The following is a 23,038-nucleotide window of genomic DNA, read 5'->3' as shown; positions in this document are numbered from 1 at the left end:
GTCTGGTACTGCGATGAGTGTGTAGGCTTCCGTAGATGGGTTGGTTGTAGAAAAATCTTAGTAGTGATGTATATGATGTGAATGTAGGGTTTTATGTACGGAGTGGACATAAAAAAAACTCTAGAACCAATGTAAACAGGGATGAGGAAGAACAGTTTAACATCGATAAGAACTACAAAATAATAACTAAAAGAATACGGATCACCTTGTTTTTAGAGTAACATAATGGCAAGGAGATAGTACGGAACAGGTAAATTTCAAAGAGTAACTAACACGAGAGGTTGAAAAATCAGGAAAAAATAATAAACCGCAGCCGGACAAGGTTACAAAGGCAAAAAAAAGTAGTAGAGGGGGAGGAGTAAGGGCGGTGAAGGGTAGGGGAGGACTGCAAGAGGCTCCTAAGGTCTGCCAAAGCTACCCGTACGGATCACAAGAAGCATCAAGACGTGGATCAAGGCGGCTGGCTGAGTACTGCAAAGAAATTCTAAACTCTCCACCCACCAGGCGTCAAAAAGCATCAAGAGACCAAGTAAGAGAGGAAGGGCTTCTGAGAACGGAAAAGGAAAAAGAAAAAAGACCCACACAAACAAGAGGAAGTGGACCAAGGGCTAGAGGAAGGCTGCCAGGTGGTCTACTAGGGGGTCTGCTGAGGGCTACAGGAACCTCCACCCCCTAGAACCCACTTCAAGAGGTGGACTAAGAAGATTCAGGGTGTGGGCTGCTAAGGGAAGGTCAGGGCTTCAGGGGACTTCAAAGGGGCTGGCAAAATTACAAGGAGTGGTTGTGGTAGGGGGTAGGGGAGATAAAGGGAGGGGCTACAAGGGCGTGGGTACAAAGGGTGGTTGTAGGAGGGGGTAAGGGGGATACAAGGAAGGGCTACAAGGGCGTGGGTACAAGGGGTGGCTGTGGGAGGGGGTAGGGGGGATAAAGGGAGGGGTGTCGGTGGATGGAGCTGTGTGGGGGATGCTTCACTAGAACACCTGACGGGCGGCCACTCACAGCCAAGGGCGACATGAAGGCCAGACACTTCGCCAGGCGCTTCTCTTTACAGGTAAGTTTATTTTACCTTTATTACCACCTTTTTTTGCTCTACAGGTAACTTTATTTATTGTCTATACAGGTAATTTTATTAATTGTCTACACAGGTAACTTTATTTTTGCATTATTACTGAGTCTTTCCGTAACAATGAATGTCTTTAACCACTTACGGTAACCAGTATAAGTAGGGCCACATACTTATAAATCACCCTACATTACCTCTCCATCCAATTTGGTGCCCCAGTAAATACACAGATGAATAAATAGATAAATTGTTGAGGTAGATGGAGTCCTTGCTTAACAGATAATAGAACAAAAATGGATGCTATATGCCCTCCTTTAATGGCGAGTAAATACGCACAGGTAGACAGGTAAACGACGGCGCTTTACCTGGCTGTGGTGACCGCCGTGAATCATAGAGTAGGTCAGCATGAAAGAGAGAGAGAGAGAGAGAGAGAGAGAGAGAGAGAGAGAGAGAGAGACAGACAGACAGACAGACAGACAGACAGACCTCTCTCTCTCTCTCTCTCTCTCTCTCTCTCTCTCAGAAGAAGGCTTTATTACAGTACCTCGCTCTCTTTCAGGAAGTCTAATTCTACGATACTGACACGCAGTTAGATTGGCAGGTAGACAGAAAACGTGTGTGTGTGTGTGTGTGTGTGTGTGTGTGTGTGTGTGTGTGTGTGTGCGCCATATATCAGTGACTGATCCCTCCCCCCATTAATAATAAGCTAGTAAGAAATGCGATGATGATGATGATGATGATGACGATTTCTTACTCTCCCTTTTCGAGTTCTAAACTGGGATGGAAAAAAAAAGGCATAATAATAATAATAATAATAATAATAATAATAACAACTCTCTCCCTCTGTCCCCACCAGCCAGCCACCAGCAGCAGAGACGATGGCGGCGGCGGCGGTGGTGGTAGCGGTGGGATCACAAGAGACACCCCGGCACACAGTCACGGTGCCGCGGCGGGTACGAGTAACACTGGAGCCACGGGTGCAGGTACGTACCGGTATTATTTTTATATTATTTTCACGCTTATTAATGCATTCTAAAGAGGTCTGGGTGGTGGTGGTGGTGGTGGTGATGATGATGATGACGATGATGATGATGATGATGATGATATACTTTTTTTGGGGGAGGGGTCGTTTTAGGCTAAAGTTCCTCCACCTTGACCCCTTCTCTCACAAAATACTCTTATTCTTGCTACCTTCAAACAATTTCATTTACAGCTTGGGGCAGTCTTTTCAAACAAGGGGGGGAGGGGTAGATATATACTTCATCTGTATCCTTAACTAGAGCTAAATAAAATAGTTGAATAATATTGTCTAGAGGTAGTGTAATGAAGATAAAAACATGTCATTGGTTTGAAAAGGTTAATGATGGAAAGCTTCGTCAAATTCAACAGCAGAATGGGACAATGCTACGACTCTAAATGCCTTCCATAACACTTCTTCGTGACTAGCACCACACTCAACTGTTGAACTCTTATCTGCAGGACCGTATTCATGAAGTATCCTGGCAAATTTCTACGGTAAACGAGTCCCCTGAGCAAATAATTATGAAAAGATGTCATTATGTTTCGTCTTTTTCACGTTATCATTTATTCTAATATATTTTTGAAGTGTTCGGTAGGTGAAGAAGTTGAAATAAAAAATGGCCAATACAACATATCCAAGAAAGTTTGTGAATACTGGGCACAGGTATTCAACTTCCTTTGTCTTAATTAGCAGGTGTTCCTTAGTCTTAATGAACAGGTGTTCCTTTGCCTTAATTAATAAATGTTTCTTTGTCTCAACAGGTGTTTCTGTCTTAATTAACAGATGTTTCTTTGTCTTAACAGGTGTTCCTGTATTAATTAACAGATGTTCCTTTGTCTAAATTAACGTTTTCCTTTGTCTTAATTAACAGGTGTTCCTGTCTTAAATAACAGGTGTCTGTTTTAACAGGTGTCCCTTTGTCTTAACAGGTGTTCTGTTTTAATTAACAGGTGTTCCTTTATCTTAACATGTGTTTCTTTATCTTAACAGGTGTTCCTGTCTTAATTAACAGGTGTTCCTTTGCCTTAATTTACAGGTGCAGAGGAGGAGACGCCCAAGAGCCGTCGATATCGCGTGGTTGTGATGGGCGCTGCTAAGGTGGGCAAGACGGCCATCATTAACCAGTTTCTCTACGACTCCTTCACATATAAGTACACCAGGACCGTGGAGGAGATGCACCACGGCGAGTATGAGGTGAGGAGACAGACAGATAGATAGATAGATAGACAGATAGATGGCTGGATCAATAGGGAGAAAAATCATCAACCAGTTTCCTGTATGTCACCTTTCGCACACACCTGGACCGTGAAGACGTACACCACAGTGAGTATGAGAGAGAGAGAGAGAGAGAGAGAGTCGATCCTACCACATCCACAACACACATCCAAGAATCAAAGTCCACATATTATCACACATTCCACCCAATATTAAATGAATGAAATGTCCCCACTTTTTTATCACTCTCTCTCTCTGATCACGGCTGACAGAAAACTAATTTATTCCATCTCTCTCATCACTCGAATTTCAATGCATTTTTCTCCTCGATCATTTTTTTTGAGTTATGAATTTTCCTCTTCACTCTGACTTCATTTTTTTTGGTCACTTTTTCCCCCTATACTCTTTCTCCCTCTTTATTCCCTCTCTCTCATCACTCGAATTTCAATGCATTTTTTCGTTCGATCTTTTTTTGAGTTATAAATATTACTTTTCTTTTTTTTCTTACCCGGGCCCCAATTTTTTCACTCTTTTTTCCCCTCGTGGTCTTTCCCCCTCTTCATCCCTCTTTCCTTTCTTGAGTGGAATGTCCTCTTTCATCCCTTGTGTGTTTTATTTCCTCTCGTGTTGCATATTCTTGTTTCTTTCCCTCTCATCATTCTTATAAATTTCCACTTTCCCCTCCTCCCCCTTCGTGTTCTTTCCCCCTCTTCATTCTTCCCTTTCTCGGATCTCTTGTTTTTTTTTTTATCATGTGTGATTTTTTTTTCTTTTTTCCCCCCAATTCCTCGTCCTCTTTCCTTCCTCTTCATTCTTCTCATTCCTCCTCCTTCTCATCCACGTGTTTCAATTTCCTCTGGTGCTATTTACCTATTCCTTCTTCCTCATTATTACAGAACGCTTCATTTATTTATCTACTATTCTTTTATCTGTTTATCTGTCCATATCTACCAATCTATCTATCTGTCTATTCACCCATTTATTTATTTTTGCCTCGTCATTTTCGTGTAATAAAATTTTCCCCTTTTCCCCCGACCTCTCGTATTTTTTCTCCCTCTCCATTCCTCTCCCTCCTCGCGAGTGGAATACCTCCTTTCATCCCAGGGCTCTTTAATTCCCTCCCCTTATTTACCTCCTCAAAATCAAAATGCCGAAAATACCTTATCAAGATTTTCATTTAATATTTAACCCCTTCTGCCCGAAGATATATTTTTCATTGCTCGCTAGTTAATATTCTGGTGCTCTAGAGGGACGCCTTCATGTGGTGGCACTGATATAACCGTGTAACTCCATTGCCCGGTTAGCCTATATCCCCTGAAAGGACGATGGTGGACTGCAGGAGGAGGGTAACTTCAGCCTGCAGTTCGCTGGGTTTCCGTTTCCAATGAGCCTGGGGTTACTACTTCTACTATTACTACTACTATTATTATTATTATTGTTGTTATTATTATTATTATCATTATTATTATTATTATTATTATTATTATTATTATTATTACTACTATTATTATTATTGTTATTATTATTATTATTATTAGTAGTAGTAGTACTACTACTACTACTACTACTGCTGCTGTTACTGCTGGCTTGTATCGAAAGGTTAACACTGGAAAATGGCGGTAGTCATGAAGAAGTGCTATGATTAGGATATAGAGGTGTATTCTTCCCTTTCTGCCAATGAGTTACGTGGAATAAGATGCAAAAGGACGCAAACCTGGGCCAGGCTAAGGTAAAAGGACTATAGTTAAATTAAAGAGTAGAGTAAATATAAACCATCTCAAAATCATCTCATCACGACCCCTATTCAGTAGTCGGCCCACAACACGAGAGGATTCGAGGACCGAGGTTGCACAGGATTGCAGAAGGGATATGCAAATGAGAGGCCTGAGAGAGAGACAGACAGACAGACAGACAGACAGACAGACAGACAGACAGACAGACAAACACACAGACAGACAGACAGACATCAGGGGGGAAAAGGCAAGGGGGGAAGGAGAAAGTAGGGAAAACAAAGGTAATGCAAGGAAATAAAGGAAATGGGAAGAAAGAAGGAAATGAAAAGGAGAGGAAAAGAAATGCAATGAGGAAACGGAAAGGAAGGGAAAAAGAGGAAATGAAAAAATGTAAACACAAGAAGGAAAGTAATAACAAAACAACACAACGAAATGAGGAGAGGAAAAACGAATTAATAAAACGGATAAAAAAACAACGAAAAGGCAAGAAAATGAAAAGGGATGAGAGACAGACAGACAGACAGAGACATAAAGAGAGAGAGAGAGAGAGAGAGAGAGAGAAAAATGAAAAGAAAGAGAGAAGGGGCGAATCCCAAGCCTCCAAGGGGTCATAAACTCACTGAGGAATCCGAAATCAAGGAGAAAGGTCAAGGGTCATAAAAATATCACGTCATAAAAACGTCACAGGTCATTAAAAGGTCAGAGGTCATTAAAGAGTCACATCACTAAAAGGTCACGGGTCATAAAAACGTCACAGGTCATTAAAGGGTCACATCACTAAAAGGTCACAGGTAATAAAAACGTCACAGGTCATTAAGAGGTCAAAGGTTATTAAAGGGTCACACTAAAACGTCACAGGTCATAAAAGGGTCACACTCATATTTTTGACAATACTGGCATCTCAAAAGTTTAATTACATATATATTACAAACACCCCATACTTTAACTGGACCATATGAAGAGGTCAACTGCCTCATATAGTCAGCCAATTACCTTATTTTGGGGGCCTGTGGGCATCTCAAAATTTCAATTACCTTTAAAGTGGCGAGAAAAAAGTCAATGAAAAATCCAAAACCAGAAAAAAAGGCCATACGTCATATATATAATGAAGTAAAACAAAAACAAAAAATCAATCTTGGGCTTCTTCCCGTCTCAAAATTTTAGTTATCTTAAAAATGGTTCATAGATTCATTGGAGAATTAAAAAGCGGGGAAAATCATCAAGGGTGAAGAAATGGTCACTCGTGTGTGTGTGTGTGTGTGTGTGTGTGTGTGTGTGTGTGTGTGTGTGTGTGTGTGTGTGTGTGTGTGTGTGTGTGTGTGTGTGTGTGTGTGTGTGGTTTATTCTGCTGTGTGTTTTACGTTTCTTTAATTTCCTGTGTGTGTGTGTGTGTGTGTGTGTGTGTGTGTGTGTGTGTGTGTGTGTGTGTGTGTGTGTGTGTGTGTGTGTGTGTGTGTGTGTGTGTGTTCTGCCGTGTATGTTTTATGCGTTAATAATTTCCTCTGTGTGTGTGTGTGTGTGTGTGTGTGTGTGTGTGTGTGTGTGTGTGTGTGTGTGTGTGTGTGTGTGTGTGTGTGTGTGTGTGTGACATATAATCAAGGAGGCAGCAAAGGTCACAGGTCGTAAAAGGTCACATTCGGACTAAAGCCTCCTAAAACTCTGGGATATATTTTCGGCTCAAATATCAAAGGAAAAATATAAAAGAAAAGTAAAAAGAAGAGAGAGAGAGAGAGAGAGAGAGAGAGAGAGATAGATAGATAGATAGAGAGAGAGAGAGAGAGAGAGAGAGAGAGAGAGAGAGAGAGAGAGAAGAAAATACAAAGAAAAAATGTATTGTCTGTCAGAGTTTACTTTCATCATATTTATGCTTTTTCCCTTCACCATTATCATCATCACCATCATCATCACAATCCTCCTCCTCCTCATCATCATCATCACCATTCTCCTCCTCCTTACCATCATCATCATCATCATCACCATCCTCCTCCTCATCATCATCATCACCATTCTCCTCCTCCTCATCATCATCACCATCATCATCATCATAACCTTATTTCCACTCATTATATTGGGTGGGCAGGTTTCACACACATAAATAAATAAATTAACAAATAACCAATAAATGCAACAGCTCTATTATTAAAGTACCCTGATAATTCTCTCTCTCTCTCTCTCTCTCTCTCTCTCTCTCTCTCTCTCTCTCTCTCTCAGGTTATTCATTCTTAAAACTTCTGCAATTTGAGATTAAGTCTTCTTATTAATATTCACGCCAGACCACTTGGTAAAGACCGTAAAAACTGTGTGGTCTGTACCTGTGTAACTTTCTCTCTCTCTCTCTCTCTCTCCCAATGTACATCTATCTATCTATATATCTATTTATCAACCTATATCCATATCCATCCAATCATTCAAATATCCATCTGTCTATCTATCCACATCCATCCAATTATCTATCTATCAATTTCTATCTATCTCTCATCCACGTCTTGTCTCTCTGCTAATTACGTTTTCTTTAGTTCTTTCTCATCACATTCCCTGTCCATTTGTCTTACACGCTCTCATTTCCATCCCTTGTACACCTCCACTTCAATCTGATTAGTTTCTCTCTCTCTCTCTCTCTCTCTCGTTCTTCCACTTCAATGATTAATTTCTCTCTCTCTCTCTCTTTCTCTCTCTCGTTCATCCACTTCAATGATTAATTTCTCTCTCTCTCTCTCTCTCTCTCTCTCTCTCTCTCTCTCTCTCTCTCTCTCTCTCTCTCTCTCTCTCGTTCATCCACTTCAATAATTAATTTCTCTCTCTCTCGTTCTTCTCCAATGATTACTTTCTCTCTCTCTCTCTCTCTCTCTCTCTCTCTCTCTCTCTCTCTCTCTCGGTCCAATTTTCTACCTGCTCGCACTGACCACTCTCTCTTCCCCTCTCTTACTTTTTCAATTTTCTGCCTTTGTTCTTCTCTCCTCTTCTCCTCCTCTTTTTACATCTCTCTCTCTCTCTCTCTCTCTCTCTCTCTTCCAGTCCTATACCACTCAGCTCTTCCTTCCTATTTTTCTCCATTTCCCACCTCGTCTCTGTTCTCTCCTGCAAATAGTGCTTTTTTTTTTTTATTCTCTCTCTCTCTCTCTCTCTCTCTCTCTCTCTCTCTCTCTCTCTCTCTCTAACAAGGAGCATCCAAGCCTAATTCCCCTTTTACGATTCTCCCCCTCTCTCTCTCTCTTTTCTTTTCTTTTTTTTTTTTTTTGCACATCCTCTCCTCTCCTCCTCCACCTCACTCTTTCTTACTTTCTCTCCCTCGCCTGCCCTTTCCTTTCTTCTCTTCCTTCCCTCTCTGTTCCTCTTTTCAGCTCTTCTCAAATCTCTTCTTTCCAACTCTCTATTTCTTTCTCACTACCTCTTACCTCTCCCCTCTCCTCCAATCCTCTCTTCACTCTTTTCTACCCTGTCCCCTTTCTCTCTTTACACCACTCCCTCTCCTTTCTTCGTCAGTCCTCTCCTTAGGTCCCTTCTCCTCTCTTTTTCCCAGCGTCCCTCTCTTCTCCCTAACATTTCCTCTCCTCACTTCTCTTTTCTCTTCTTTGTATCCTCCTATTCTACCACTCTCTTATCTTCTACCATTCTTCCCTTTCCTATTTCTACCATTTTATTCTCATTTCTTAAGCTACCCTCCCTCTCTCTCTCTTTCTACCACTCTCCTCTCTTTTGTTCTTCAACCCTCTCCTCTCTTCTCCCTCTCTCTCTCTCTTTCTAACACTCTCCTCTCCTTTCTTCTTCAACCCTCTCCTCTCCTCTCCTCTCCAAGCCTGCCTCTCATTCTGCCATGGAGTCCTGAGCATCACACTATATGCATATCACACACGACAGAATACTGACGACCACTCTGCCTTTACCCCCATCCAAGGCACAGGGGAAAATAGTCTTAGAACTACATCAACTCTCTCTCTCTCCCTCCCTCCCTCTCTCTCTCTCTCTCTCTCTCTCAGCTCACAACACTCCACCCCCTCCATTCCACCTTATCCTGCAATTCCCCTCGCCTCATTCTCCTGATCCTTCTCCTTTTCTCCTCCTTCCCTCACTCCCTCAAGAAACGCGGTTTTTGAGAGGAGCCTTCTCACTAAGGTATTAAGTGCTGTCTAAGGTCTTGAATATTTTACTAGCTTATGGATTTTACCTCTCTCTCTCTCTCTCTCTCTCTCTCTCTCTCTCTCAACAATCCTTCACAACACACTCACTCTCCCAACAATGCCATATACGTACAAACACACACACACACACACACACACACAGAGGTAGGCAAACAGACACAGACATACAGACAGACGCAATAACATGGTACACTTAAATATTCGCCTCATATATTAAGATGAATTTTAAACCTCTTTCCTGGGGTGGGTTTCTCTGAGCCAAATCATCCAACGCGGGCAAAAATAAAAATAGATACATAGATAGGCAGACAGATAGATAGATAGATAGATAGATATGTAGACTGGTAGAAAGACGGATAGATACAGAAACAAGATGGGCGAGAGAGAGAGAGAGAGAGAGAGAGAGAGAGAGAGAGAGAGAGAGAGAGAGAGAGAGAGAGAGAGACAGACAGACAGACAGACAGAGACAGAGAGACAGACAGACAGACAGAGACAGACAGACAGACAGACAGAGACAGACAGAAGGAGAGAGAGAGAGGGGGGTGCAGATATACAGACAGACAGACAGAAACAGAGAGAGACAGAGAGATAGAGAGGCAGATAGACAGACAGATACAAATAGACAGAGATTCATATACAGGTAAATACCACGTTAATCCTTCCACCTGAGGCGCTAATATCACCTATCAAGGGAGGAACCGCCATGTTATGCTGTGTTGAGGCTGGAATTATTACTGTTTGTACTCATGTATATATCTGGTAGCGTTTAATGGTGAGGCAATGCACGGCTGGTCTAATTTTGATATACACAGGCCTTGGGTTCCTTCTTCCCTTGCATTATAAAAAGAAAATGATGATGGGTTTGCTGTCTATATTTCCTGCTTCTGTATGCTACTCACCCCATTTGTAGTTGTGGGTAAAGGAGGAAGAAGACGAAGAAGAAGAAGAAATGATGATGAAAATGGAGAAGAAGAAAATGAGAAGATGATAAAAGAAAAGGAAGAGAAGAGGGAGGAGGAGAAACAAAAAAAAAAAAAAAATGGTGATGGTGATGCAATGCTATACCATTTTTGCTTCCTGCCTTCCCCCATTTATTTTTGATGGGAGAAATTGAAAGAAAGCAGGCAGCTCTCCCCATTTTCTCTTCCCGCACCACACGTTCCCATTTTCTCTGAGGGGCCGGACAGGTGGAATTAGGGGGTGACTCATCCAGCCCTCACCACCCCAATCCCGCCCAGACTCTCCCTGCCAATCATTCTTCCTCGCAGCTCTTTCATATCCCGCCTCCCTACGGTGTTTCGCTTGGATATTGATTTTCAGAGATAAATGGAAGTATCCTTTTCACGGCTGCGATGTCGATCTAATGAATAAGATGGCCTGGTTTTAGTCTGAGTGTAATAAATCATCATCATCACCATCATTATCATCATCTAGTTTTGGTTTGAAATGAATAAGCAAGAAAATATAATCATCTTCATCATCACCATCATCTTCAGTCACAAATACTTTTCTTTACCACATGACATGTAGATAATACTTTAATAATCCACCGACTCCACAAGATTGTCTATTTTTTAAAACTGAATGAACTAGTTGCCTACGAGCATCTATCTATCTGTCCATCTATCTATCCATCAATCCATATAAAGAATAGTTCAGCAAAATACTATTAATACATGTACAACCTTCCCTCCCTTTGCCCTTTAAACTCTCAATCCTTTCTTCCTACCTACCACTCTCTCTCTCTCAATGCACCTCCTTCCTCCCATTCCTTGCGCTTCCCTTTCACCACTTCCTCCTCTCCTCCCTCCTCTTACAACTACCTTCATACCTCGTTATTCTCAACCTTCAATATCAGTCTCTTTCAATCTTCGCACCCGCCTCCCTCTCTCCCTCCCCTTCCTTCCTCCTCACTAGTTACCTACTCTCACCAATTTACTTACCCACTTTCCTCGCTTCATTTACACCCCCCCCCCCTCTCTCTGTGCACATATATAGAAATCGATATATAGATAGATGGAGACAGAGATAATACACAGATCTATCTATGTATCTGTTTAGCGACATATCCATCCATCTCTCTATCTATCTATCAGACTCTGCTTTCCTGTCCTATTATTGGGAAAACACCATGCTGAAGCACGGGGAAGAGATAGTAGTAGAATGGATGTGGAAGATGTGCAGATTGGCCTGGGAGGAAGGTAGAGTCCCGGAGGATTGGAAGTCAGGTATAATTATTCCCTTGTACAAAGGAAAAGGGGAAAAAGAAGTGTGTGGTAATCATAGGGGCATTTGTCTTCTTAGTATAATAGGAAAAGTGTATGGTAGGATACTTATAGACAGAGTTAGAGAAAGAACAGAGAAATTAGTTGGAGAAGAACAGGGAGGCTTTAGGAAGGGAAGAGGTTGTGTAGATCAGATATTCATTCTTAGATCTTTAGTGGAAAAGTTTCTAGAGAAGGGAAAGAAGTTGTATGCGGCTTTCATGGATTTGGAGAAAGCATATGACAGGGTGGATAGACAAGGATTGTGGAAAGTGTTAAGAATATATGGAATAGATGGGAAGTTGTTGAATGCTGTGAAGAGTATGTACGACGGTGCGAAGGCTGCAGTGCGTGTGGATGGTGAACTAAGTGAATTTTTCTCATTGAAAGTTGGTTTGAAACAGGGATGTGTCATGTCTCCATGGTTGTTCAATCTGTACATGGATGGGGTAATAAAAGAGGTACAAGGTAGGGTAGTGGATGTTGGAGTGGCCCTGGTGAGAGAGGATAGTGTTTGGAAACTCCCTGTACTGTTGTTTGCAGATGATACTGTGTTGTTGAGTGAAGACGAAGGGGAGCTGCAAGGCTTGGTGGATGAGTTTGAGAGAGTGTGTAAGAAACGGAACCTAAAGGTGAATGTAGGGAAGAGTAAAGTGATGGTCTTTGAGAGAGGTGAAGTTAGTGAATGTACAGCGAGGCTGGATGGTGGGGAATTGGAAAATGTGAGTACGTTTAAGTATTTGGGTAGTGTGATGAGTAAGGATGGAGGTTTGGAGGATGAAGTGCTTGAAAGGGTACAGCAGGGAAGAAAGGTTGCTGGTTCTTTGAAAGCAGTGATAAGAAACAGGGAAGTGAGCATGGAAGTGAAAAAGTTACTACATGACAGTATTGTGATACCAACTCTAACGTACGGAAGTGAAGCTTGGACATTGTTGGAAGGACACAAGTCAAGAGTGAGAGCAGTGGAAATGAGTTATTTAAGAGGAGCCTGTGGAGTCACATGGAGAGACAGGCTGACGAATGAGGATGTAAAGGAGCGTTGTGGTGTGGATGTGGATGTGATAGGAAGCGTTATGAGGAACACACTGAGGTGGTTTGGCCATGTGGAGAGGATGGAGGGTGAAAGACTAACGAAGAGAGTGTATGTGAGTGAGGTGGAGGGGGGAAGAGGGAGGGGGAGGCAGAGGATGAGATGGAGGGATGGGGTGGAGAGGTATATGAGAGAGGGGGGTGTGAGCTGGGAGCAGGGCAGTGAAATGGCGGGGGACAGGGTGACTTGGAGACGATTTGTTTGTGGCCACCCCAAACGGGATTGAGGCGTCTGGCAATAGATAGATAGATAGACCAGCAAAGTATCTATATTAAAATCGTAAGGCTGCCGTGGTGTGTGTATTCATGAATCTCTCTCTCTCTCTCTCTCTCTCTCTCTCCAGGTGCCCATAACATTATTCACGCTTGACTTCAGTCGGCCTTATTAACCTTCCCTGCCTTCCGAACATCCCTTTCAACACCACTCTCCCTCTTCTCTCCATCTTCCTTCTCTCTCTCTCTGTCTCTCTCTACCACTATCTTCATTTCAGTCTTTTTTATCCCTCTCCACTATTTCCAATCTTCTCCCTCTCTTCTGCTTTTCCTCTCCTCCACTCCTACCCATCTCTCCCTTCTCTCTTCTTACTCCCCACCTCTCCCACTTCTCCCTGTCTCTTCTTTTTCCCATCTCCACGTTACTCCTCTTTCTCTCCTACCCTCTAACTTTCTCCATTTCTCTCATTCACTCCTGTTTTACTATCCTTTTCCTAGACTTCTGTAATTAGATGGAACCGTAAGGACTGATTGGTCTGTTTAACTATGTAACTTTATATAACACTTCATTTTCCCCTCTCTCTCTCTCTCTCTCTCTCTCTCTCTCTCTCTCTCTCTCTCTCTCTCTCTCTCTCTCTCCCTCCCTCCCTCCCTCCCTCCCTCCCTCCCTCCCTCCCTCTCTCTCTCCCTCCCTCCCTCCCTCCCTCCCTCCCTCCCTCTCTCTCTCTCTCTCTCTCTCTCTCTCTCTCTCTCTAAGTAACATGGAACATCAGGGCCGAAATCTCCATTTACGATCTTTCTTCTCTCATTCTCCTCCTTCTGTCTGTCTGTCTGTCTGTCTGTCTCTCTCTCTCTCTCTCTCTCTCTCCCCCTCTCCCTGGTGGCGGGAATGTCCAATATATAGGGCATCTGGGACACTGTCTGGACGATACCACAGCTCCTTCCCTTAGTCTACTTTCTTTAATCTCTCTCTCTCTCAATCTGTCTATTTATACCTCTATCTCCTTTACTCATTCGTTCTTAACTTTGTGTCTTCCATCCCCCCCCCCTCGCTGTCTCTATCTATCTACCTATCTGGCAATTTATCTATCTATATCTATCTCAATCCTTCATCTCTGAGTATCTATCTATCTAGCTATCTATCTACCTACCTATCTAGCTATCCCCATTCCTACCCTCTCTTCCCCTTCCTCTCCTCTCTCATCCTTACATCCCATCTGTCCCTGCCCTCTCCCTCTCCTCTCTCCTCTGTCTCTCCTCTTCCTTTTTCCCTCCTCCCTATCTCAAGTCCTCTCCATTTCTTTTCCCTTTACTTTCTTTACCGACCTTGCTGTTTCCATCTCTCTCTTCATTTCCTCTTCTATGTTTTTTTCCAACTGCTCATTCAGTCTTCCCCTCCCCCCATCTCTCTCCCTCCTTCCCCCCCCCCTCTCTCTCTCTGTTTTTCGCGTATGTGTTGGGCCACGAAACACAACGAAATCGGTAAATCTATACTGTGAATTATTCCATACTTCATTATCACCTTGTGCATATGTCTTAGCCAGGTACAGAGTTTAACAAATAAGGGAAACATTAAACAAAATACATCCACATTCCATCGCTGTCTTTTTTTTTTTCCAGCGTTCATTTGGCGAGTTTTCCACACAAGCAAGGTAAATGTCTGTGGAACTGTAAATGAAAAGTTATTTGTTTAATACGTGGTTCTCAAGACGATGAAGTTCAATAAATATTTGCATAACTGCTGGAATACTCTTTGTAAATGAAGAGATAACATTTCTGAGGCTATCAAATGCAAAACTTTCTTGTCTGTGAAACCAGTATTAGCATAAGGTAATGTTAGGAAATATATTTTCTCTAATGTTAGGAGATATATATACTTTCCGACGATTTTTTTTTCAAGAATATGCTATCAAAGGAAAAAGAAATTCTGTAGGAACGCTTTTTCAAAAATTGAATTTTGACTTCGTTTCCTGTACCACACATAGAGGGCCTCACAGGGCCTCCACCTCCTTCCCATCCTCCCTGCCCCTGGACATCACCCCGTGCGTCCCCCGACCTAACCTAAAATAACCTAACTTTACTTAATATTACTTAACCTAGTGTAAAATTATCTAACCATTTTTATCCACCCAACAGAAACTAACCGAGTCTAAGCTAACCCAACCTAACCTAACAAAATACAGAGCAACCCAAATTAACTTAACCTACTGTCTGGAAAAACAAAACCTAATCTAACTCAATACTCTCCCTCTTTCTCATACACATACTCCCAGGCATCAGGCACGTCCCTCACGCTGTACATTCTGCTTACATCAGGGTTTTACGAGTTCCTATCTAACCAAACTACCCTGACATAATCCATCCAACTCCAACCAAACTTACCCCAATCAACCCAACGTTCCTCTCGGTCTATGAAGTGTCGGGAATCTAACCAAACCTAACCCAATCTAACCAAAGTCTCTCTGTCTTCTAGGTCTCGCCATCTAACCTAACCTAACCTAACTGACTCCAATCTCTCTTTCACACAGTGTACCACTTGTCGGGCATCTACCTGACCCAATCTAAGCAAAATCTCTCTCTTCTAGGTGATGGGAATTTAACCTAACCTAACCTAAACTAACCTAACCTAAACTAGCCTAACCTAACCTAATCTCACCTAAACTAACCAGACCTAACCTAACCCACTCCAATCTCTTTCCCAGGTGTCCGGCATGTCCCTAACGCTGGACATCTTGGACACGTCAGGCTCCTACGAATTCCCAGCCATGAGAGAGCTTTCCATCAACACAGCCGACGCCTTCATACTGGTGTACTCCATCACGGACGCGGACTCATTCGAGGAGGTGGGCAGGGGAAATAAGGGTAATGGGGAGTAATAAGCTGGGTGATTGGGGAGGGGGGAGAGAGGGGAGGAAGATGGGGAGAATGGAGAAAAGATGGGAATGAGAGGAAAGATAGGGGACAAGTGAGGAAAGATAAGGGGAAATGGAGGAGAAGGGGAGGAGAGGAGAGTGAAGGCAGAAGGAAGGAATATATGGGAGAATGGGGGAAAAGGGGAGGAAAGATAGGGAAAGTAGTAGTAGTAGTAGTAGTAGTAGTAGCAGTAGTGGAAAAAGAAAAGAAAAACGAAGGAAGAAAAAGAATAAGCAGAATGAAAAAAATATTAAACGTAAAAATCTAGCACTAAACCAGATTTCTGAACATTAATCTTATAACCATCTTGATCCCATAGCAAAGAGTCCCATCCCAGGAATATTACATCCCTTCGGTACTGTGACGTCCTGAGTTGGGTAAGAAGGTAGAGAGAGAGAGAGAGAGAGAGAGTCAAACCCCTTCACTACCAGGATCTTTCCATTTCTCACTCTTTTCTAGTTCCTCTCACTTCCCTTCCCTACTCTCCATTTTTCTTTTATGCTCTCCATCGTATCCTTCTTCTCACTACCTCTCCTGTATCCTTCGCTCTTTTCACATACATTTTTTGCATATACCAAGTTTGTCTCAATTCATTTTTTACTGCCATTTATTCCTTTTTCTTTCTGTTTTGTTTTATCTACCTCTCGTATCCTCCCTCTTGCAGCATAACCATTATCAAACTGTATTTTTCACTGATGCAACTCTTGTGCTTCTATTCTCCTTTCTTTCATTCTTATTTCCACTTATATTATTCTCCTACACTTCTGTTTTTTATTCCTCCCTCTCTCTCTCTCTCTCTCTCTCTCTCTCTCTCTCTCTCTCTCTCTCTCTCTCTCTCCCCCTCTCTACGTCCCCTGTAGTCACTGATACTCCCTCTTCACTGACATTCCTTGCTCGTGTCTCGTTTTTCTCTCAACTTTTTTTTTTATTTCGCACTCCCTCCCTCTTTCTCACTTCCTTTTTTATTATCTCTTTCTCACATCTTCCCTCTTTTTACGAACCTTTTATCCTCTGGTGCTCTCTCTTCAATGACGTTTTTTTTCATGTCCCTTTTTTGTCTTTTCTTCCATCATTTTTTTTTCTTTTTTTGACTCCCCTTCCATTTACTGTTCTCTCCCTCCCACCCTCCCTCCCTCCCTCTCTCTCTCTCTCTCTCTCTCTCTCTCTCTCTCTCTCTCTCCCCTTCATCACTCTCCTTTCATATCTTCTCTCTCTCTCTCTCTTCATCACTCCCCTTTCAAATTCTCTTTCTCTCTCTCTCTCTCATCTTCCACATGTATTATTTCCTTCTCCCCAGCCCAGCCCTCCACCCAAATCTCCTCCGGTCTCCTCCTTATCTCTCTCTCCCCTCCCCCTGATCCTTAATAGCATTTACTCTCACTGAATAACCCCCACTCAATTCAGTCCTCTCTCTCTCTCTCTCTCTCTCTCTCTCAATGATGATTTTTTACTCTTCCCTCCTTCCTCCCTTTTTTTCTTCCCTGCTCTCCCTACTCTTCCCTCCTTCCTCCCTTTTTCTCCTTCACTGCTCCCCTTCTACTTCCCTACCTTCTCTCCCTTTCTTCCTTCCCTGCTCTCCTCAATTTTCCTTCCTTCCTCCCTTTGCTTCGCTTCCGCCTCCTCCTTTTCCTCCTTCCTTCCTTCCTTTTTCCCTCCTTCCTCCCTTTTTCTTCTTTGTTTCCTCTCAACCTTACCCTTGCTTCCTCCTTGCCCCCTTCTTTTCCTCTTTCCTCCTTTTCCCCTCCTTACTCTCTTTTTCCTCCTCCCTCCTTCCTCCCTTTTCCCTTCTCTCTTCTTCTTTCTCCCTCCTTCTTCCCTTTTTCCTCCTGTCTTTCCTTCCTTTTTCCTTCTCTCTCCTTCCTCCCTTTTCTCTCTCCCTCCTTCTTCTCTTTTTCCACCTCCTTCCTTAGGTCCTTTTTCCTTCTCCCTCCTTCCTCCCTTTTTCCTTCTCCCTCTTTCCTCCTTTTTTGCTTTTCCCTCGTTCCTCCCTTTTTCCTTTCTTCCTCCCTTTTTCCTTCTCCCCCTTGCTTTCTCCCTCGTTTCTCCCTTTTTCCTTCTCCCACTTCCCTCCCTTTTTCCTCCCTCCTTCCTCTCTCTTTCCTTCCCCCTGCTTCCTCCCTTCTCCCCCTCCCTGCCTCCCTCCCAGCTAATCCTCCACCTCATCCTCAGGTCCGACAGTTACGCGAGTTCATCCTCAAGACCAAGAAGACCTCAAGTGTCCCTATAGTGGTGGTGGGCAACAAGGTGGACCTCGAGGACGACCGCCAGGTGCCCCTCGAGACCGCCGAGACCATCGTGCTAGTGCGGTGGGAGTGTGGGTTCCTCGAGGCCAGTGCCAAGGACAACCTCAACGTGCTGCATATCTTCAAGGAGCTACTCAACCAGGCCAAGATCAAGTGAGAGAGAGAGAGAGAGAGAGAGAGAGAGAGAGAGAGAGAGAGAGAGAGAGAGAGAGAGAGAGAGAGCATCTTCAAGGTGCTACTCAACCAGGCCGAGATAGAGAGAGAGAGAGAGAGAGAGAGAGAGAATTTCTGAGTGACAAGGAGACAGTTGGGGGAGAGGGGAGAATGTCAAGATGGCAAATGAGTTGGAAGGGAGAAGGAAGGGTGGCAGGAGAGGAAGGAGAAAGAAAAGAGAGTGAAAGAGTGACGATAAGGAAGGAAAGGAAGAAAACGAAAGAGAGAAGGAGAGAAATAAGAAAAGAAATGGATGAAGGAAGGGTGGCAGGAGAGGAAGGAGAAAGAGAAGAGAGTGAAAGAGTGAAAATAAGGAAGGATGGGAATGAAGAAAGTGAAAGAGAGAAGAGAAATAAGAAAAGAAATGGATAACGGAAGGGAGGAAGGGAGAGGAAGTAGGAGGAGGGAGAGAGAGAGAGAGAGACGGATGGATGGAAAAGGAGTAGAGTCAAATGGAGAAGGAGAGGAAGAAAAGAAATGGATGAAGGAAGGGAGAGAAGGAGGAAGGGAAGAGAGTGAAGGAGAGATGATAGGCAAGGGTGGAGGGATGAGAAAGGAGAGAGTGAAAAGAAGGAGGGCAAGAAGCAAAGAGATGGATGAAGAAATTGGTGAAAAAAAAAAAAAAAGGAGAGAAGAGGAAAGAGAGGGAAAAAGAGAAAGAAGAGGGAAGAAAAAGAGAAGAGGAGGGAAGGAAGAAGGAGGAGTAGAATGAGGACGGAGAGAGTGAAACGATGAAAACAACGCAGAGGAAACAGAAGAAGAAGATGAGAAAAGTGTGAAGTAAAGGAAGACAAAGGGAGAAGAGACGAGAAAAAAAAAGAGAGAGAGAAGAGAAGGAAAGACGGAAAGAAGAGAGAAAAGGAGTAAAAGAAACGGAAAAGGAGAAAAAACCGTGAGAGAGAGAATTAGGAAAGAGGGGAATGTATAAAGACAGAAGAGGAGGAAGCGAGGAAAGGGGACAGAGAAAGGGAAAGAGTGGAAGGGGGAAAGAAAAGACGAAGAGAAAGAGAGCTGGAGAAAGGGACGGGGAAGAAAGGAAAGGTAAAGGAAGGGTGGATGAGAGGGATGGAGAGAAGGGAGAAGAAAATGGAGAGGAGTAAGACGGAAGAAGGTAAAACGGAGACAAAAGACTAAGGAAAAAGAGAAGATATAATAAATGACAAGGACACAAAAAGGGAGAGAGAGAGAGAGAGAGAGAGAGAGAGAGAGAGGGAACAGACGATATAATGAGTGACAGGAAGACAGTTGGCGAGAGGGAGTGTGAAGATGGCAACTGAGCTCTCTCTCTCTCTCTCTCTCTCTCTCTCTCTCTCTCTCAGGAAGGGTGGGAGGGGGGAGGTGCAAAAGAAGAAAAGGGTATCAGAGAAAGAAGAGTTGGGAGGAAAGAAGGAAGGGTGGATGAAGAGAAGGAGAGAAGAGATGAGAGAACAAATATGAAAATAAAATGAAGCAAAAAAAGAAGGCAAAAGGAAAGCTAGGAAAGAGGAGCAGAACACGATATGAATGGGTAAGAAGGGAAGAAGGAGGAATAGGAAAGAGGAAGTAAAAGAGCAAAAGAAATGGGTAAGGGAAGAAAGACACAGGAGTAGGAAATAGGGAGAAAAAATTGCAGTGTATGACACAAGAAAGAAGGATGACGAGGAGAAGGAAGGGTATGAAAGAGGACGCGGAAAGAGTTACATAAAAATAAGTGTGGGGGGGGGGGGAAAGGAGTAGGAAGGAAGGGAGAATGAAGGATAGGAAAGAAGTGAAGAGGGTTGCAAAATGAATAATATACAAAGGAGAGTAAGAGAGAAAAAAAAAGGAAGAGGAATGATAGAAACGAAGAAGTGGAGGAAGCTTAATAATGAGTATGTGAATAAAAGGAGAAAAAAAGGCGAGAAAAGATAGGAAAGAGGATGTAAAGATTGGTACAAAAAGAATCAAGAAAGAGAAAGAGAGAGAAAAAGATAGGAAAGAGGATGTAAAGAGAAGTACAAAAAGAATCGAGGAATAGCATAAGTAATAAAAAGAGGGGGGGGGAGGTGGTCAGGAGAGAGGAAATGAAGAGAATTATAAAACGAACACGAAAAGAGACGCAAGGAAGAAAGGAAGGAAAGTGAAAAGAAGCAGGTGAAGAAATGCAAGAAGGGAAGAAAGGAAGGAGAGTGAACGGGAGCAGGTGAAGGAACGCAAGAAGGAAGGGAAGAAAGGAAGGAGAGTGAAGAGCAGCAGGTGAAGGAACACAAGAAGGAGGAAAGGATGGAGAGTGAAATGAAGAAGGGTCAAAAAACATAAGAAAAAAGGAAAGAATTAAATGACAAAGAAAAGGAGCAGACAAGAAACACAAGAATGAAGGGAAGAAAGGAAGAAGAGTAAACAGCAGCAGGTGAAGGAACATAAGAAATAAGTGAAGAAAGGAAGAGGGGAAAAGAAGGGTAAAGAAACAGACGATAACCGGAAACCTGCTTAGACCCCAAATAAAATTATCTTCCGGGAAAAACTAGTTAGGCAGATCTAACCTTCACGTGTGAGGGAGGGGAAAACAGCAGAAAATATAATACGATAAAGAGCGGCTGTAAAATTTCTCACAACATTTCAGTACCGCCTCGTAATTTTTTCTTTTATTCTCCATACCTCCAAACGATTTTTTTTTTTAGTTTAAACATTTCACATGGGTTAGTGTTTATTTATTTATGTATTTCTTTTTTTACATTTCATTCTCTGCGGAAAAATACAGTAAGGTAAAGAGCGCCTGCAAAAATTTCTTAAAACATTCCAGTACCGTCTTAGTATATCAGGTTAACGTTAAAAAAAAAGAAAAAAAAGAAAATGGCCAAGGATGGAGCTCCCGTCTACTCAACAACAGGTGAAGGGACGCGAAGAAAAAAAAAAAAAACAGGACAGAGTAATGCATTAATACTGAATACCGTAAAGAGGTTTTATGTCAGTAGCGCAGCATGTGTTCAGGTGTGGATGGATGTCAAGTGAGAGGTTCAGTATTATGCTGGTTATAAGACACGTCAAAGCAAGAGATGTGGAAGTCAAAGCAAGAGATGTGGAGGTCAAAGCAAGAGATGTGGAGGTCATAGCAAGAGATGTGGATGCCAAAGCAAGAGATGTGGATGCCAAAGCATGAGATGTGGAGTTCAAAGCATGAGATGTGGAGTTCAAAGCAAGAGATGTGGAGGTCAAAGCACGAAATGTGGAGGTCAAAGAGGTCAGAGCAAGAGATGTGAGGAGAGTGCACTGATGCTGGTGATTAAAAAAAATGGTTAGGGATGGCATATTTCAGCCTTGATGTATGTAGATGATGATGATGCTGTGCTGCTTGTTAATAGTAAACAGGATTTGCGAAGGGATGGAGTGGAGAGGTATATGAGAGAGGGGGATGTGAGCCGGGAGCAGGACAATGAAATGGCGGGGGACAGGGCGAGATGGAGGCGATTTCTTTGTGGCCACCCTTTACGGGATTGAGGCGTCTGGCAATAGATAGATAGATAGACAGATTTGTGCCAACTAGCTCAGAGTTACGCGGATGTTCGTGGGCCGCGAGGGGTGAAAGTAAATGTAGATGAGGGCAAAGGGATGGCTGTTAGATGAAAGCAAAGTGATGGCTGCTGAGAGAAGGTAATTTGCTGAGTGCTGCGCCAGTGAAAGGAGAACACACTGCTGTCAAATACGATATGAGCATTACAGAGTTTGCATTATACGGGAGACGGATGCAGAGCGATACATAAACGAGGACAGACAGATACAGGACGATACATGACCGAGGACAACAGACACAGAACGATACATGACCGAGGACAACAGACACAGAACGATACATGACCGAGGACAACAGACACAGAACGATACATGTACGAGGACAGACAGATACAGAACGATACATGTACGAGGACAGACAGATACAGGACGATACATGTACGAGAACAGACAGATACAGAACGATACATGTACGAGGACAGACGGATACAGAACAATACATGTACGAGGACAGACAGATACAGGACGATACATGTACGAGGACAGACAGATACAGGACGATATTACGAGGACAGACGGATACAGGACGATACATGTGCGAGGACAGACAGATACAGAAAGATATATATACTCTCGGCTCTTCGAGAAAGGAATCCGTAGAGAAAAAAAAAAAAAAAAAACTAAATGCGTTAATGGTGACTTTCTAATGGCGACAGACATAAGTGATAGTAGTAGTAGTAAGCAGTAGTAGTAGTAGTAGTAGCAGTAGTAGTAGTAGTAGCAGTAGTAGTGGCAGTGGTGGTGGTAATAGTATAGTAGTAGTAGTAGTAACAGTAGTAGTAGTAGTAGTAGTAATAATAATAACAATAATAATAATAATAATAATCAGCTTTTTTTCCCAGGAAGGCGTTGGACCCTGAGGTGATGAGGCGGCGGGTTTTATGAAGACTCGTAAAATCGATGGTCATAGATCTAAGAGGAGGAGGAGGAGGAGGAGGAGGAGGAGGAGCAGGAGCAGGAGGAGGAGGAAGATGGTAACGATGATGACGGCGATGATGATGATGATGATGATAAGGAGGAGGAGGAGGATGGTAACGATGATAACGACGATGATGATGATGATGATGATGACTATGACGAAGACGACGACAATGATGCTAATGATGATAATGACGACGATGACGATTCCTGGACGACTTTTTAAACCGTTCTAATTAGTTTGTTTGTCCCCAGGTACGCGCTGAGCCCCGCGGTAAAGAGGAGGCGACAGTCCATGCCAAACGTGGGAATGCACATCACGCCGGCCCAGCTGTCACATCTCCAGCACATCCGGCAGAAGAGCAGCGGAAAGCGAAACTCGTGCGTGCTATCGTAATTCGCACCCGTAACTCGCACCATCGCCACACTACACGGGACTGCGAAATTCATGTGTGCTATCGTAAACACGGCACTGCGAAACTTGTG

At 43.1% G+C, this 23,038-nt stretch overlaps 1 protein-coding gene across 1 annotated transcript; it reads left to right on the top strand.

Moving 5' to 3' along the window:
• The first annotated feature begins 946 nt into the window (after nucleotides 1-946).
• On the top strand, nucleotides 947-22,949 carry LOC145403944 (ras-related protein Rap-1b-like). The gene is made up of 6 exons (XM_080275546.1): nucleotides 947-1,051; nucleotides 1,920-2,046; nucleotides 3,121-3,278; nucleotides 15,440-15,580; nucleotides 17,820-18,046; nucleotides 22,808-22,949. The coding sequence occupies exons 1-6, from the start codon at nucleotides 947-949 to the stop codon at nucleotides 22,947-22,949; spliced, it is 900 nt and encodes a 299-aa protein (XP_080131672.1).
• The last annotated feature ends 89 nt before the right edge of the window (nucleotides 22,950-23,038 follow it).

This window comes from Coenobita brevimanus, chromosome 62 (assembly GCF_032717465.1).
Source record: "Coenobita brevimanus isolate Jiangsu-jjx chromosome 62, ASM3271746v2, whole genome shotgun sequence".
In the NCBI taxonomy this organism is placed as follows: Eukaryota; Metazoa; Arthropoda; class Malacostraca; order Decapoda; family Coenobitidae; genus Coenobita; species Coenobita brevimanus.
Note: the sequence above shows the minus strand (reverse complement) of the source record. Positions and strands in the feature narration are given on the sequence as shown.

Bases quoted from the DNA above. Each gene is read 5' to 3' on its own strand.
- LOC145403944 (XM_080275546.1), top strand. From the start codon at position 947: ATGGAGCTGTGTGGGGGATGCTTCACTAGAACACCTGACGGGCGGCCA. The intron at 2,047-3,120 runs GTACGTACCGGT...CTTAATTTACAG, and splicing joins CACTGGAGCCACGGGTGCAG to GTGCAGAGGAGGAGACGCCC. The intron at 3,279-15,439 runs GTGAGGAGACAG...TCTCTTTCCCAG, and splicing joins TGCACCACGGCGAGTATGAG to GTGTCCGGCATGTCCCTAAC.